We start from the raw sequence: 17,506 nt of genomic DNA, 5'->3' as shown, positions 1-17,506 counted from the left end.
TATGTGTGTCCTCTGGAAAAAAGGTTTGTACATCTCTGCCCTACTATTGATGTTGAAAATTGCAGATTGATATTTTTGCAACCAGTTGTAACCAAGGGAATATATTTTGGACAATAATTCACAGCTGAGTATTTATATTCAATCAGTCAATTTAGTCCCCAACTTCCCATTTAGCGTACATGTCCTTTAAAAAAAATATTTCAAACCATTCCAACCATCACTGCATTGTAGTTTACATTACAACTATAATTCTGCCATTGAAGGTCTCTTCTGCAGAAAAAAAGGGAACTAAACATGGATGTGTAGTTCACTGCAGACAAAAAGCATCCCAGACAATAATTTCCTCCTCTTCCAGTCAGGTGCAGCTGAACTGAGTCACCTAGACCACGTTTGATTATATTATTTCTGATTGATTGCATCCATTACTAGTGATTTAAAATTATAATAACCTGCTGTTTAACTAAATAAACACCAGACATTGGGTTTTAAATTGTTTATTTATTCTGTTTGACTGTTTGTTCTTTACTTGAGACCTTTTACAGATTTGTTGAGTAAGGAAATATTGCAACACACACATCAAGCGCTAACAAATACAATTGCTCTAAGTTACAAATGGTTTTAGGGACCAGAAGATTACAGGACAAATACACAGCTGCAGATAATCCAGATCTGCACAGAGGTGAGAGGCCTCGTGAAAGACAGTATGATTTTTGCTCATATCGTCTGTGGAAAGTCTGTTGGGTTGTTGCTGCTGAAGCCTTGTGGAGTGAATGACACGCTTTGTCTGCAGGTTTTGATTATAGTAAGGTTGACCAAAATGAACGCTAATTTCCCTGTGTTTTGCCATGTTTGTATATATAGGGCTGCAAGAGATTTCAAATTGGCATTCTCAAAGGTTGCAAGGTTATTTAGGTTATAGATTATTGTCTCTATGTCTGAGATCTTCAGTAAACCTTTGTGCCTTGTTTAGAACACCACCAAACGTTTTCTGTAATGAGTGTGATTCCTGTATTAGTTTAGAGCAGTTAGTATTTCAGTCTTCAAATATGCACTGTCACTGAATCTAGGTCCACCATGTGCTCTAGACCTCTACGGGCAGTCTCCCTGAATACACTTACCAACTAGCAAATGATCCATTACTGGTACAACGATACAATAGAAGCCACTAAAGTAGTAAATGTTGCCAGAGCTTGTAAATGCATAAGGCTTCAAACATTTAACACAGGTGTGAGTCATAATTTTTCAAAAGCCATGCACGTGTTCCCCAGAAACATATATGGCCTATGTTCATACAGAATGTGGTGCTTTAGATTTTAAAGTGATGCAAAACTGGTGAAATACAAAAATTGATTCCCTTCTTCTAAACAATCAAAAAGACATTCAAAAGTAAGACACATCTTGTGGAGAGGCCTGTCGTAGAGAAATTATGCAATTTTACACATAAACATTCAGAAAAAAACTGGAAATTTCCAACAACCACCATACATTTTAAATAAATACATAAATAGTATGAAATAAATAATAATACAAAAAAAAAATACTTAAGTGAGCAGCAATATGAAAAATCATATATAATCAAATATCAATTTGCATCAATCAGTTGATCAGATTTAAAGTTAGTTGACTCCACACATTTGAGAAAATTGATATCTTAATAATCTTACAATTTTTTGTTAATTTAGTTGTACCTAAATGTTTCAATGTTGCTGCTCCATACTTTCAGTAAAAACCCTACATTTCTATTTTACACGCTGGAAAGGACTCATCCTGCATGACAACAGTGCTGCTGCTGGCCAGAACCATGATGTTCAGTTCCTGTTGTTTATCGTGAGTTTCCTGATACCACTCCCTCAGGACATCAGTGTCATGTGTTGGAATTAGAGTAACCTGAAAAATAAAGTTGTCAGGTGTTTGTTTTCTTTTATCCTATGAGTTATAATGCACATCTGATATTTAAAATAATTTAAGACATACCTGCATATTGTGTTCCCATTTGGACTTTCCTTCTAGCAGAGCATCAAGGACAGCCTTGCTGGGCTCCTGAGCAGTCTGGTTGTTGCCACTGATAACATAGTATGAGGATCGCACATTCTTAAAGAATTCAGCGTTTACATTCTTGGCACTGCAGTGATTAGGTATGTACACCAAATCCATGTACATTGGTGGACAGTTGAGCAGAGCTCCACTCGATCCCTTTCCATTTCCTTAAAAAAATAAAAAATAATAATGTATCTTATTTTAAATGGACTAACAGGGTAAGCTCTAGTTAGAATACTCACCAGTGACACTTTTTACACCTCTTAAAGCTGAAGTATTGGTTGCATTTTTGGCATCTTTTCCTTCACCTATACTTTTCTTGTGCAGTACCGTCTTTGTGTCCTTGGCCTTTGGAGCCACAGTCTTACTCGCAGGTGCAGATTTTTTTGAAAACTTTTTCTTTTTGGGCTTTTCACTCTCATCTGTGTTGGCATTTTCTTCAGCCTTAAGAGCTTCAGGATCCACCATACACACATCATGTTGGCCAGGTGATGGAGCTGAGTCCTTGAGTGCCATTGGAGGGGGATCTGCGTGTCTGTATGTCAGGGTCCTGTCAGTGGGCAGCGTTTCAGAGTCATCTTCAGAGTCTATGTTAGCATCTGCAGTGATTGAAGGACACTCCTCTGTCCCGGGGGGCACATCTGAATCTGTCTGTGAGGGTGCAGATTCACTGATGGATGTGGGTGGGGTCTCTTCACACTGCTTAGAAGTCAGTTTCCCTCCTGGAGGTCGGGAACCACCTCCAGATTTGGCTAGCGGCTTTTCTTCCTCAAATGTGCTTTCTTCACTAATAAAATATTCCAGGGGATTTGGGTTCATGAAAGATGGGGACAGTTCTGTCTTTGGGTGACGGTACTCACAAGATGCAACCAAGCAGAGATCAACATCTGTTTTAGATGCACCACAAGTATTTTGTCTGTTGGTAGCTGGGTCCTCAGAGCCACAAGGAACATTGCAAATGCTTTGGTCAAATTTAAAAGGAAGACTAGTGGGGGAAGGAATGTTTTGCATGGAAGGAGACTTTTTGTCCAATTCTTGTGATGGTGAAAGTTTTTCTAATGTACTATTCTCCAGTGAAGATGGGGATGTGGGGCATTTATCCTTTTCTTGACTATCTGTCTTTGTTTCAACAATTTCTGCAGAAGGTGACCCAGGGCTGAGGTTGTCTTTAGCTGCTGGATCAATGAGCATTGAAGATGGTTCATTTGATATGTTCATAGATGCTGTCTTTGGCACATCTAGAGACCTATCTATCTTTTCAGTCACATCTTGTGTCAAATCTGCCAACTGACAAGGGGTAGTGACAGAAGGGGTGGACTGAGAGGCTTCTGAGGGTGTAGCAGAGGTTGTACGGGCATCACATTCTTCAAAAAGCACTGGTTTCTCCTCTGCTGGCGTGATATCTTTTTTGTCTGATGGACTGTAATCAATCTCAGTTGGGCCATTCTCTGTAGCATGTGAGCCACTCCCAAGTGATGGATGCTCTGGTGACTGTTTACTAAAGTCCAAAGCAAGTGAATGATCAGGTGACTCCTGCCCAAAGTCAGCAGACGCAGTCGAGTGCTCTGGTGATCTTGTATCCAGATGGGTTTGGTTTTTATTCTTTGGTGAAATATCTGGAGAAATGGACATTGGTCTAGGGCTGTCTTCTTTAGTGGGAGAACCATCAGCTTCATGAAAAGTAGTTGGGGTCTGAACCACTGAAACTGACAGTGAATCATCTACTTCTGTTGAATGTGGAGAACCAACTTCTGCATGGAGTGAAGGAGAGTCAGTGGTGGGCTCTGGGAGGGAGCTTGTGGCTAACGAAGCTGTGGAGGCTGAAGCCAAATGAGAGAATGTATCTTCTGCTACCACTTCCTCCAAAGGAGTGCCCGACTTATCTGATGTTGTCCCTTCAGAAATAGACATTTTACTTTCTTCTTTAAATGTTGTAGAATTATTATTTTCAGGTTCATGTCGGTATATTGATGATGAAAATGCACAAGGGGGATGTTCTCCATTTTTCTTTTGTCCAGTTAGAACTTGTGTTGCGTCCTTGCTATCTTTTGGTTGAGACATTTGAGATATGTTTTGTGGAGCACATGTCACATTTTCATTAGTCTCTAACTGTGGTGGTTCATCAGGCTCTAAAGTAACTTTATTTGAGGAATCCTCAAGATCACTAGTGACCTCTACAATAACAGGACCCTGCGATCCCCCCTCTTCACCTGCTAGAGGAATAGAGTCTGCTTTCTCATCAACTGGAGACTGATAGTAAGGTGTGTGACCAGAAGATTGAGGAGAAGATGACTCTTCCACAGTTTTGTCCTCTGAACTTGTTTTTGTCAGTACAGTTGACAGTTCTATTGCAGCTGCAAAATTTGAAGAACTTTCCACTTTACTTTGCTTGCTTTCCACAGAGGGGGACCGTATGAAAGGGGACAAAGGGGAATGGGCTTCACCAGGTCCATCATTATCTTGATCATTGGACTCTTGTACTGAGACAAAGCATTCGGTTTTGTTTTCAAAATCTTTTATCAGTTTATCATCTTCTAATAATGAACATGGTGATATTGTTGAAGCAGAGATATTATAATCATGTCCTTCAGTGACATCACTTAGGGATTTCTTGTTTTCAGGCTCACTTTGAAGAGGAGCGAGTTTCTGTTTGTCAACCTCTTCAGATTGTGATGTTTCCAGGATTACAGCATCCTGTGTGGGTGAGTCATCATTAGCAGTTTCATCACTCATTATGTCTTTGGGAGTTGACATGTCGTCCAAAGGGGTGGGAACACTGGAGATCTCAATTATGGACTGAGTAAGGCCTGATGTAACAGTGAAATCTTCTGGTTGTTCGTCCCTATCTTCATCAGAAGCTGAGCTCTCAAAGCCAACTGGAATCATTTCATCTTTGATTGATGCTGCTGGGGAAACTGGTGAAGAAACCTTGTGTGAAACTGGTGCTAACTGTTGCTCTACATCTACAACCTCTAAAGGCTGAACTTCTACATTTTTATTCAAATCACCACTGTCTTCAGTATTTTCACATTTCTCTTCAGGATGTTCAAGGAGTTCATCTTGAGTAATAGGTGGCTTTTGGTTGTTTATTTCATCATTTTGTGGTTCACAAACTTCTTCTATGTTAACTTTCTCCTCAAAGTCTCCTCCCTCAGATGTCTCTTCCACACAAGTTCCTTCATCTTCAAACTTTTCACTGGTTCTGGTTTTAATCATTTGTTCTTCTGGTGATACACCACTGTCTTCTTCAACTTCAGTCGAGGTGATACCCTCATCCACACTTTCTAATGTTTCTGGCGACTCTTTGGTCTGTGTTACATTCTCTTTTTGCATCACCTCTTCTATCTGGTGTTCTTGAACTGCAGCTTCATCTTCGGTTAGCAGCTCTGCCCTGAGTTCCTCAAAGTCTTTAGTTAGGTCTTCTGGTGAGGACATCAGTGACCTCTCCACTTCTGGATCTTCGGTGACTGTAGCTGTAATGTCTTCTGCTTTGCTGCTGGTTGTGCTGGACTCTTTCTTTGCCACCTTTGATTTGTTCTTTTCCTTCAGTTTGGATTGTGTCCCTGTTTCTTTTTTCTGTGTTTTTGGTTTTGATACGACATTCTTCACCTCTACTGCACTTTTTTTTGCATCTTTGGAGGGTTTCTTCAAATCCTTCTTTTGTTCTTTCTTGTCCTCACTCACTGATGAATCTTTCTTGATGTCCTTTTTGACAATTTTCTTAGCTGGTTTCGGTATATCATCCTTTTTTGCAGCTTCTTTTTTGGTCTCTTTCTTATTTTCCAGTGACTTTTTGGGTTCCTTCTTTAAAACCTTCTCTGTTTTCGGTTTAATCTCAGATTTCTTCTTTTCTGGGGTATGAGTTTTCACTGGTGATGCTACCTTTGTCTTTGCTTCTACATCAAACATTTTTTTGATAACAACTTTGTCTTTTTTCTCAATCTTCTGTGTTTTTTCATGTGATGATTCTACATCTGTTTTGACTTTTTCTGGAGTTTCCTCTTTAGACTCTTTCCTTCCTGTCTTAACTGGTGATGGTTTTGCACTAGATTTAAGACTCTCCTTGCTGTCTGCCCTATGTTTCATTTTGGTTTGCTTGAGAGTAGGTGTTGAGGGCACACTAGAAGCCATTCCTTTTTGAGTTACAATTGGTTGCTTTAAAAAGTCCAAGTGCTTCAGCTTTTCTAGCCCTTCAAGGATGTGCTGCTGGGTCGCGTTACCAGGGAAGAGAACACGTACAACCTTATCAGAAGGGTTTGCTGGGTGCCACACAATGAGGGAGGAAATCGATGCCAAATACGAAACTGGGTACTCAGACTCTTTCCCATTTGGTAGGAGAATAGATGCAGTGTCCTTTTCAGTGCCTTTCCAGTGTTTCATGAAGTATTGCATCTCTTTGCTGTTTTTTGCTGGATTCAACACATACATCTCAAGTTTTCCAACGCCCATTTTTTGGAATAGTATGACCGGCTCAATTATGTTTCCAACAGGCCTTTGTAAAGACTCGATTCTCAAATTCAGTTTCGCAAGTAACTGCTGTGTCGTTGCAATTTCATCAAGAGTCCTGCGCATTCTGGAGTTTGGTTCAGCATTAGTCAGGTTTTCAGGCAGATTTACAAACACAACGCCAATATCGGGCGAAATCATGTTATTTGTCCAGTCGCTGTTTGCTGTGGATCCTTGCGATTGTTCTTCTTCAATTTCTGCCATTTTTCTCTGTAGCATACTGTTAATGCCTGGTAGGTTATCATCTCCTATATGAGTCAGAAGAATGGAGTCAACCCTGTCCAGATGCCTCACAAGTTTCCAAAAGCATGATTTTCTGTCTGAGCCACCGTTGATGAGCATGTTAAAGCCATTTACAGCAAAGAGAGCTGAGTCACCTCGACCCCCAGGGAATATGTAGCAGCATGGTTTGGAAAGCTTCAGAAAACCACCTGATGTTGGCGGCTCTAACAAGTCAAATGGTGCTGGGATCTCGACAGATTCAAATAAATACTCTGTGAACTCCGAGAGACCCTCCATTTCCGGAAGTATGAGCGCGGAATTCAGTTTCATGTTGATAAAGTCTTGTAGATTGTGTTTGTCCAGGTTGGAGTTTTTCCAGTCACCTTGATCTGGACAGGAGAGTGTGAGGTTTGCTTTGTTCGCAGGGTGAATAGTGCTGAGGAGCTCACCAATCTAAATAGAGAACAAGAAAAATGTTCATTGTACTTCAAATAAAAAATAAAAAAAGATTGATTTTTAATATTGACTTACTTCTTGGTCAGTGAAAATGTCAATGAAGTTGTAAAAAGAGAATGATCCAGACTGAAGAATAAGCTCCCCAGTGTTTTCAGAGCACTGTCCTGAGAGAACAAGGAGCTTGAATCGAGACGTATCTGAAATCATCAAACGAACCTGAAAAATAATAAATAACATTAAACTTGCATAACAGGTCATGTATTCTGAAAGTGAGCTGAAAAGACTTGATTTGCTGGACTGGAAATAGACAACTAAGCATCTCAGGGTTGGGTTTAGCTGCTTGTCATTCTATGTTAAGAATTGTCTATTTCGATTCAAAATCATTTGCTGTCAGCTTCTGTTTGTCTGATTTTAATAATGCGTGTTTTGTTTGGTTTGACCTCAGCCTTCAAGTAGCAAGCAAAATCTATGGATTACTAACCCAAGTAAAATGACTATAACACACGTGTTTTAATATAATTATAATTGAAAGAACAGACCTTGATAACTTCCCATTTCTATTTAATATATATATTAATTTATACATGTGTATGAGTCACCTCAGTGCTGACTGCTTCATCTGAAGGGTTGATGAGCACCACTGTTTCCAGGACATTGCTTTTATGGTGAAGGATTCTCTGCCCTAAATCAAAACAAGTGAGAGTAAGTACACAATCCAAGTCAATATCATTTCATTATAGTATTGTGCGTAATGTGAGTCATGTAAATATAAGATGTGTATCATTTTGAACAGTTCATTTGAAATGTGACCTGTGTGACAGACTCATAATCAATCATATTAACTTTTGACTGAATATGGCTTTGTCCGCAGACATTAGGAGTTACATGACCTTCTACACTCACTATGATTAGATGATTGTCTCCAGTTTTCATCTAACATCAAAAGAGTAAAGCAGCCAGTAGTTTTCCACAGAACAAAATGTGCCCCTCTGTGACTGAAACAATTGGTTGTTTCTTGTGCATTACAGTGAGTGTACCGTATACAACGCTTCTGAAGCCAGTATTTTCCTGTCTCCTGCTATTGGTGGTAACTATTTGGTCACTGCATGGTCTCATTCATGTTTGATCTAACAAATTCCCAGTGTTGAGCACATGGTCATTAACCAGGGAGATTTGCACCAAATATAAAATACACTTTCAGAAATATAAATTTGGGGAGAGGCTTGGTGCTAATGTACCAACCTTAAACTACTATTTTTTATTTTCCTCTTATTTACATGTTTCAATTACTGTCTATAATCATCATCAGAAGAGTCACGTGACGTTGCTGTGATGTGTCTTGCTGATTTATACAGTCTTTGGCGTGGCCTTCCCTCCGGGAGAGAAAGGACGACACCACCTTCTTCCCAAGTGTGGGAAAGCAAAAACACCCCCTCATCTAGGTTTAGTGTATGATTAACACGTTTCCAGATTTCTATTGTCTCTTTTTATCCAGCGATGATATTTATAGTCCTCTGTCCCAATAACTTTGGCTCCATCTCAGTCCATAACTTGGATCTCTCTTTTGCAGTGGTCTGAGATGGCAGCTCTTGTTCTGTTTTCATCTGCTGTCGTCCTTGCTCTTCCAGAAGGAAGGCTGTGCCGAAGTGTAAATCAGCCGACAAGACACGTCACAGCAACATCATGTGACCTTTTTGATGATGACTACAGACAGTTGTCGAAACATGTCAAGATAAATAAACAAAATGGTCTGTTAGAGGAAAACAGAAAAGTCATTTGAAGAAAAGAAGACCAAATGACCCTTTTTGGAAAACAACAGTAACCAACTTAACTTCAAGTTGCATACTATATGTTGCTTATTTAAACCTTTTCATAATGTGCATTGTAGTTAAATTTATGATTACATTATGGGCGTGTCAGTTTATCCTTTTTTGCAAATTTTTTGTTTTGCATTTTTGTTGAATATATGTTACTGTTGTAAAGATTTCTTGGATAATATTCATAGATCTTAATTGTGGTTGTGGTCACAAACTACTTGATCATAAAATACAATTATCTACAATCAATACAGATGTCCTTCTAGTGCAGCCCACTGTTTGTAGAGGTGAACCAATGTGACATGCACCAATGACTTTTGTTCTGACAAGTACAAATCACGCAGCCTTTTCTGTTACAGACAGGTCAGATGAGAAAGGGAAGAGTCACTGAGGGCACCATCCCCAAAAACAAGATTCAAAAATAGTACAATACAAATATAATAAGATATTATTAATTGTACAACAACAACAATGCATCAAGAGTGCAGAGCTACACTCATTAAGTTATTTTTGGCTCAGCATTTAAAAGCCATGGCCAAATGCAGATTGTTGAACAAAGATGCCACGAGGGCTTTGATTGATTTGTGTCATCAATTACTCAATGTGTGCCTGAAATGCAATTTCAGCAATAAGACAATTTAGATTTAATCTGATAAATATACTTTAGAGCCGTTTTTGCTTCTTTATTCAAAAACAACTCCTCAGTAATTACATTTAAAATGACTGGATTCATTGGTTCTTTGTTTCTATCTGACAGTACCCCAGGCTCAAATAAGCACATGAAGTCTCATGTGTCCATCTGCGACACTCCCTAATCAATATTGTCTTTAATGCATGTGACCTGGTCTTCTGACCCAGTGATCTAACATGATGCTCAGAAATGGACATGTTTACACAGTTTAATGCTTCAATCTCTTTCCGTGACTTGCCACTGTTTTTATGCACAGCATAATGTTGAATCTATTCAGCGTCCAGTCTCTTTCTTATCACTTTATCTTTGTCTCATCTTCCTCTAACCTCATTTTTACAGCCATTTGCCACTGGGGATTTCCTGTTGCTAATTACTCCCAAAGCAACTGTGCTTCTTCAGGTTGCAAGGCAATAGCACCAAGGAGAATGATCAAACAAGACAAATGGTAGAATGTGATTAGAATTTTAAAATCACTGTATTATTTCTTCAATTGCATTAAGTTTCATTTGAGGTAAATCTGTTTTAATAAAAGTAACCTTGTCCTGTATAGTCATGCTTGTCTATATAATATGGGCGAGGCTTGGTTACTGCTGACCATCAAGGCCACACTGCCCACTGAGACACCACATGTCTCCCCTCCCTGGGTCTAGTCCACTTTATGAGACCACTCCCTTCAAAGTGCCATGCAATAAACCATCGGTGTATCTGGAATTAGGTGATAAAACACTGTGCTGACTGAGATGTTACAACATAAAAAGTGTGTGCATCGGCTGCTGTATGGGCTAATATATTTTAAGGCTCTCCTCGGGCTGGTCTTGTGATAGATCAGTGACATTGCTCTGTACTCTGGCATTACCTCTGACATCTGCAGAAAAACGAGCTGAGTGCCTCGAGACAAACAGCTTGAGTTCCTGGTCCAGGTTGCAGTCGACAAGGTTGGTGTCCCATGACCGGATTCCTGGAAGGACAAAAACAAAACAAAAAATCTTGCTATAACAATCAAGACTATTTTAAAAAAAATGACTACAATACACCATAGGCTCACGTGACAGGCTTTTATGAATCTCTCATGACTCAAATAGTGAACTAAAATGACTTTATTTATTTAGGCTTATTTATTTGCATCAGTTCAGCATCCACACAGGCTGCATAAAACCTGAATAACTTGACAACAACGTCATTAGCGACAAACAAACATCTGCTCTTCTGAATCCAAAAAAGCGCATGATGTGAAACTTGGCCCACATGGGCTGCTATAGAGGCCGCAATGCGCATTGGCCACGCCCACCAGCCGGTGTGATGTGGGATGAGAGGGAGCTGGATGCGGATGCTGTCAGAGGGAGGGGACGAGATGAGAAATAAACTTTGCAATTGCACATAAACATTGAGTAGGTCTCATACAGATCCACTTTCTGTGCAGGAGGAAACTGCACGAATGATCAGGCGCATGGGGCTGTATTTACACAACAGACAAAAGAAGCTACTCCTGACTGACTGAAATAGGCTACTGGTACAGGAAAAACAAAAGCCTGACGCACGCAATTTTAACGTGAGGAAAGGACTTGCTGCTGCGGGAAAACGCGTCCACGACAGGGCAACCAACCCAAACACAGGCGCACACTGCGCGTCTGACGCTCAGGACAAATGCTGAATCACTGCGGTGAAAGAGTCTTAATGATCTTATAACAGACCGAGTATTTAAATGGCTGAATGTGCGATACAACAGGTCTTTTACTCTAAATGGACTTGTAAAAGAGCGCAGTGACGCTTGGGGCACTATGGCAGGTGGAGCGACGTACCAGTCACTGAAGGGATGGGTCGCCCATGGATTTGGGAGACTGGGAGGGGCCATATCAGCCCTGACACATCTATATATGAATCTATATGAAGACACAATGCATCAGGCCTGCATTTTAGACAGGGTAAAATGACATAACACCGCGCTGACGCTCAGCAGCTGCGGGTTCTGTTACATTGTACTGGGCCTATCATTCAAGTCTAACTTACAGCTGTAAACTTGGCCTCCACCCTCAGCCTCCACCCACAGTATCGCTCTGCTCGATCTTACCTTTCTCTATGTCCGCAATAGCACACTTCAGATGCTCCTCTGTGACCACCTCCCCGATCACCACCAGCAAGTAAAATTTGCTGTCATTAAAATGTTGTGAGGGACACGAGGACGTCGACGTGGATTCGATGTTGCTTGGAGTGAACAGATTCTCCATCGCATCCGCGGACTGTACCAGGGTGGCCATCTCCCCGTGCTCTGTGTATCCTGTGTATCCTGTGTATCCTGTGTATCCTGTGTATCCTGTGTATCCTACAGCAGCAGCAGCTTTACAGCCACAGCCTCCTCCCTCCTCTCAAATCTATGCGCTCAAGCAGGGACCACACTCAAGAGCCTGAGAGGAGTGGCTCGAGCCTTTTATACCGGCAGACAGTGTGTCATCCTCGGTAACCGGGGAGGATGAGGAAGCCCTACCACTATTTTGCACACTCACCCCAAAGCTGATGTCACTGGCCACAAATCAAAACTCCGGAAGTCAAAACTCTAGGCAACTTTCTCCTGCTTGTCATCATTTATGAGGCTTACAATAAATTTATATCAATCTCTGCTTTTGGGTTAAAATAGGCCTGGACCAGATTATGATATTCTGCTATTATTAGTGTTTATTTATTGATTTGGTTTGTAGTTGATAGAGGCAGACACAAAAACATGGACACACAGCAGTACAGTCATCATATTTAAGCAGATATAAACCAAAACCTGTTGTTATTTTAGACCCAGTTGTCTAATCACTATGAGGATGAAACAAGCTTTGGTAAAAATGGACCACACAAACACAACAGGTTAAAGATTCAAATCAAAGAAACTGCGTTCACAGGAATCCCTCACATTCTGTTGGAAGCTCCCTTCTTTCTTCTGTAAAAACAAGACTGACAGTGCAATAAGGTTTTGCCGTGTATGATGTTAAGATAAAAGATCGAACAATCCTAGACTCCTTCAAAGAGCCTCCATCCTTGAAAAGACAATAACGATACAACAAAGCTAGAGCTGAGACAGAGGTGACTGGGAACAGCTGTTTTGTTCTGTTATCGTATCTTTGTATCTCCCTTTTAGCTGCATTTATTGATTAGGATCGTTCAGGCTCTGTATTTACTTTAAATGAACTATCTTGGATGCACACGTGGCCATTAGTGGTGTATATTTCAGGGATTGTGGTCATAGATTTGATTCGCTGGAGGCTGTAGCAGATCATATCAAACATTCAGCAGACACAACTGGGAAAAGTGCATTAAAAATACAAAAGGGCGTCACCAACTGCCTTACAGACGTGGGGGATGTGGCTGTTTGGTGAAATCGAGGGATTGTAGCGTCTCGTTTTCACTGGCAGTTTTAGAGAGAATGTAATTTTTCATACATTAGAAAAAGATAGAGAGAAAATATAATATCTCTGACATGTTAGTGTCATGTGAACCATCGCACACTCCAAGACTAAACCAGGACTAAACCAGGACTAAACCAGGACTAGACCAGGACTAAACCTGGACTAAACCAGGACTAAACCAGGACTAAACCTGGACTAGACCAGGACTAAACCAGGACTAAAGCAGGACTAAACAAGGACTAAACAAGGGCTAAAACAGGACTAAACAAGGACTAACCAGGACTAAAGCAGGACTAAACCAAGACTAAACCAAGACTAAACCAAGACTAAACCAAGACTAAACCAGGACTAAACAAGGACTAAACCAGGACTAAAGCAGGACTAAACCAAGACTAAACCAGGACTAAACCAGGACTAAACCAGGACTAAACCAGGACTAAACCAGGACTAAAACAGGGCTAAACCAGGACTAAAACAGGATGAAACCAGGATGAAACCAGGACTAAAACAGGACTAAAGCAGGACTAAAACAGGACTAAAACAGGACTAAAGCAGGACTAAAGCAGGACTAAAACAGGACTAAAGCAGGACTAAACCAGGACTAAACCAGGACTAAACCAGGACTAAACCAGGACTAAAACAGGACTAAAACAGGGCTAAACCAGGACTAAAACAGGATGAAACCAGGATGAAACCAGGACTAAAACAGGACTAAAACAGGACTAAAACAGGACTAAAACAGAACTAAACCAGGACTAAACCAGGACTAAACCAGGACTAAACCAGGACTAAACCAGGACTAAACCAGGACTAAACCAAGACTAAACCAAGACTAAACCAGGTCTAAACCAGGACTTCAGTTTTATGCAGCTAAAACCTGGAACAGTCTTCCTGAAGATGTGAGACAGGCCTCTACTTTGGCCATGTTTAAATCCAGGCTCAAAACGGTTCTGTTTGTCTGTGCATACGACTGAAAGAGGTTTATTGTACACTCCTCTGTTTTGATGTTTATTTTATGATGATTTTATTTGTGATTATTTATGTTTTGTTGTGTTGTATTGTGATTTTAATGTCTTTCTTATTCTGTAAAGTACTTTGAATTACTTTGTGTACCAATCGTGTTTTACAAATAAACTTGCCTTGCCTAGTATAGAAATGTCAAATACAGACAATGCACTGACTCCACAAATATTGATTGAATTGATTATTTTGCATGATAATGTGAAATAGAACCACCCCAAAGATGCAACTTTATACATTGCTCCAGGTCTGGAACAGCTAGACCGAAAATGTCTTTTACAAATCTGAATAGTGTGAACAATAAGATATAATGTGCAGGGCCTATTACCTTGCACTGTGTCATTTCCTTTTTCCAGACAAAGACCAGTGATGAAAGACTAAAATAAAATAAATCACAATGTGCAGGTCTGCAACAATCTCTTACAATTTTTACCAAGAAAATATTTGAAATAGTCTGTATTGTTTTGCATTTATCTCAGTTAATCATCAATCACTTATTTTGTGTGACTTGATTTGATTTGTTTGAGCTGTCCCTGCACTTTTTATTGCCCTTTATTTATGTTGTATTCATGAAAGTTTGGAAGATTTGTAGCACAGCGCCCTCTAGTGGCACCAGGGAGCCTATACTCTCAAAATGGCACAGGACAGCAAAGACATCAGCTGTTTGCAGTGTGATTTTTTTTATTTATTACGATCAATGATCTCTTTTAGAAGCTATAGAATGTAAGAACATTTCATGAGTCAAAATTATGGATTTTCACATTGACTATATAGTTTAACGACACATGTCTATAGCGCAATGTTACATTTTAAACAGCAGGTGGCGATGTAGTGCTGTGACAAACGTTTAATTCACGCCTAACTGTTCAGGGGACAGTCCCAGTTTTGAGCCCTTTGTCCCCTGTCCCAGCAGATTTATCCAAAACTAATGATTTGTCCCGGTTTTACACAATAAATGTCCCAAATGTCCCTCTTTTTGAATTTGATACTAATTGAAAAGTAAAGAGGGGCCTAAATTGTCATTTGTCTAACCAAAATACAGAAAAAGCGTGTTTGAACATGACCAAAACACAAAAATATGTACTCATTTGCATTTAAAGTCTCTCACTCACAAGAAAAATATGTTAATAAATCACTCTTTTCACTATTTTATTATTGTTAAACACCTCAACCCGGCTGTGTCCCAGTTTTATTTTGAAAATCTGGTCACAATATACTAAAAGTAAATTGCAAATATCTATTATGTTTGAATGTTTGCTTTGTTAAATCTTTGTCAACCACAGTTAAGAAAACATTTAGACAGTTTGTAGAAATCAACAAAGTCTTTGCAAATGGTGCCAAATATGGAAAAAATGTATCAAACATGGATCAGTGCTAAGAAAAAGACCAACATGTGGGGCCAGCAAATATTTCCTATTTATAATCTCAGTTATTGGCCTTATTATAACACAATGGGATTAGGCTGTAGTCCATGATTTATTTTAAAAGCGGACATTGACTCATTTTCAAGAGAAGTCATTGGTCTGTGCTACTGAATTACCTCCTTTTTAGTCTTTTTTATCTGACTTACTGGTATTTCTATTCCCTACAGAATTACTGGTTAAACTGTTCTCATGTGTGTGGCTGACCAATGCTGTTTTTGCTTTTCTATTTTATGGCATGAATCATTTAATAATTTTCATATTTGTTTGGAAGTACATGTGTAACTAAAAGTCTTCCTGATAGATTGACATAAATTCCAGGAGTGAGCACTGACACTGAAGCCCTGGAGTCAATGCCACAGCCTTTGGCATTGACAAATAATCGTGACACATAATAAAATAAATCATAAATAACAAAATAAATGTCATTATTATGTTTCATCTTCAAAAGGCATAACACATTTGTCCCATCAGTGTGTGCGTATGATTCACCTCATCTTCAAGAACAGTAGCATATATGACACACAAGTCAAGATTTAGCACAAACACTGTATACGTCCAAGTTCCATCATCTTAAAGAAATGTGGAAAAATAGCCTAAGTTGTCTTAGCCAAAACGTTTAGTCCTTGTCACATCAAACCATCTTTGCTCTTGCCAAAGCAAAATGGGTGATCACTGTTTTGGTTTGGCTTGTTTACAGGAGCGAGGCCATGGGGCAAAAAACCTTGGGAATGCTCATTACTCATATATATTCCAGCCTTGGGATTTCCAATGAATATGACCCAGGGGACATCCTAAATATACAGTGCAATGTCACATTTACTGTGTGATACTTTCTCCTCATCTTTGATTCAGTACAGAATTAAGTAGTACTTGTAATAGTAGTATTATTACTGGTTTATGTTATTTTAATCTATGAAACACGAGTCTACCTCCACAGCTCTGCTTATTCAATCTCACATTTCTGTGTTTCTGTATTCAGAGATCCAGTCTTCAAGGCCCCTACCCTCGACTGCCATACAGATCTCTCTGCACCGGCCCCTTACGGAGCCTCCTCCAGGTGGTGGGTCCATGGGAGGATGGCCCCTTCAGGCTGTGCCCCAGACCCCAGGTCTGGTCCCAAGGAAGGGCCCCAGTAATGCCAATCCAGGCAACATAACTGGCCTTGATATGCTAAAGAGTTTTCAAACCGCTCTTAGTCTGTCCCATTACCTAGAACCTTTTTCCATAGCCCTACCAGAGGCATGAAACCCCTCCACCACTTTAAGATCAAGTAAGATCAAGTTCAAGGAGGCAGAGCTGCTAACCAATCACCACCTGGTGGAGTTAGGTCCACTGGTGGAGGAGGAAGCCGGAAAGAGCTGGCAGACCCAAGTGTATTGTGAGCATCTTTGGGGAATGTATGGTGGAGCCCTCTGTCAGAGGAGCCTTCAACCCAAGTCTCAGAAAAAAACTCTCCCAGATCCTGGGGGAGGCTGGGGACATGGACTACAAATGGACCATGTTCTCCACTTCCACAAGATCATAAATACATTTGAAATGAGTTTCCTCCGCATCCCTCAGAGATAGAGAGCTCGGTCATGTGGGAGACGCTCGTAGTAGAGCCAGCTGATGTGGCTCTGGACGTCTCCCTGGGGAGGTGTTCATGTCCCACCGGAAGAAGACTCAGGATACACTGGAGGCACTATGTCTCTGTGCTGGCCTGGGGGCACCTTGGGATCCCACTGGAGGAAGTGTCCGGGGTGAGAGAAGTCTGGGAGTCCCTGCATAGACTGCTGCCCCTGCAACCTGGCCCCAGATAAGTGAAAGAAGATGGATGGATATTTTGTGTGTGTGTTTTTAAAGTGAGGTAATGTGAGAAAGGATATTCAGAAATGTAATGACTGAAAAGACTGGTCTGCAGCACACAATGCAGACAAACAAATGTGCTGTTCCCCATGTACAGCT

The 17,506-nt window shown here is 40.3% G+C and overlaps 1 protein-coding gene across 1 annotated transcript; it reads right to left on the bottom strand.

The window, feature by feature from the left end:
• Window positions 1–480: 480 nt before the first annotated feature.
• Window positions 481–12,166, bottom strand: map1b (microtubule-associated protein 1B). Its single transcript, XM_055231654.1, has 7 exons — window positions 11,798–12,166; window positions 10,586–10,687; window positions 7,821–7,903; window positions 7,297–7,437; window positions 2,280–7,218; window positions 1,975–2,204; window positions 481–1,887 (listed from the first exon to the last, which is right to left on the bottom strand). The coding sequence occupies exons 1-7, from the start codon at window positions 11,982–11,984 to the stop codon at window positions 1,732–1,734; spliced, it is 5,838 nt and encodes a 1,945-aa protein (XP_055087629.1). The 5' UTR covers window positions 11,985–12,166; the 3' UTR covers window positions 481–1,731.
• Window positions 12,167–17,506: the final 5,340 nt, after the last annotated feature.

Source organism: Periophthalmus magnuspinnatus, chromosome 23, assembly GCF_009829125.3.
Source record: "Periophthalmus magnuspinnatus isolate fPerMag1 chromosome 23, fPerMag1.2.pri, whole genome shotgun sequence".
NCBI classification, from domain to species: Eukaryota; Metazoa; Chordata; class Actinopteri; order Gobiiformes; family Gobiidae; genus Periophthalmus; species Periophthalmus magnuspinnatus.
The sequence above is the reverse complement of the archived record's forward strand: the minus strand, read 5'-3'. Positions and strand labels throughout refer to the sequence as shown.

Bases quoted from the DNA above. Each gene is read 5' to 3' on its own strand.
- map1b (XM_055231654.1), bottom strand. From the start codon at position 11,984: ATGGCCACCCTGGTACAGTCCGCGGATGCGATGGAGAATCTGTTCACT. The intron at 10,688-11,797 runs GTAAGATCGAGC...TTGTCCTTCCAG, and splicing joins TATTGCGGACATAGAGAAAG to GAATCCGGTCATGGGACACC. The intron at 2,205-2,279 runs GTGAGTATTCTA...TATTTTTTTAAG, and splicing joins AGGTGTAAAAAGTGTCACTG to GAAATGGAAAGGGATCGAGT.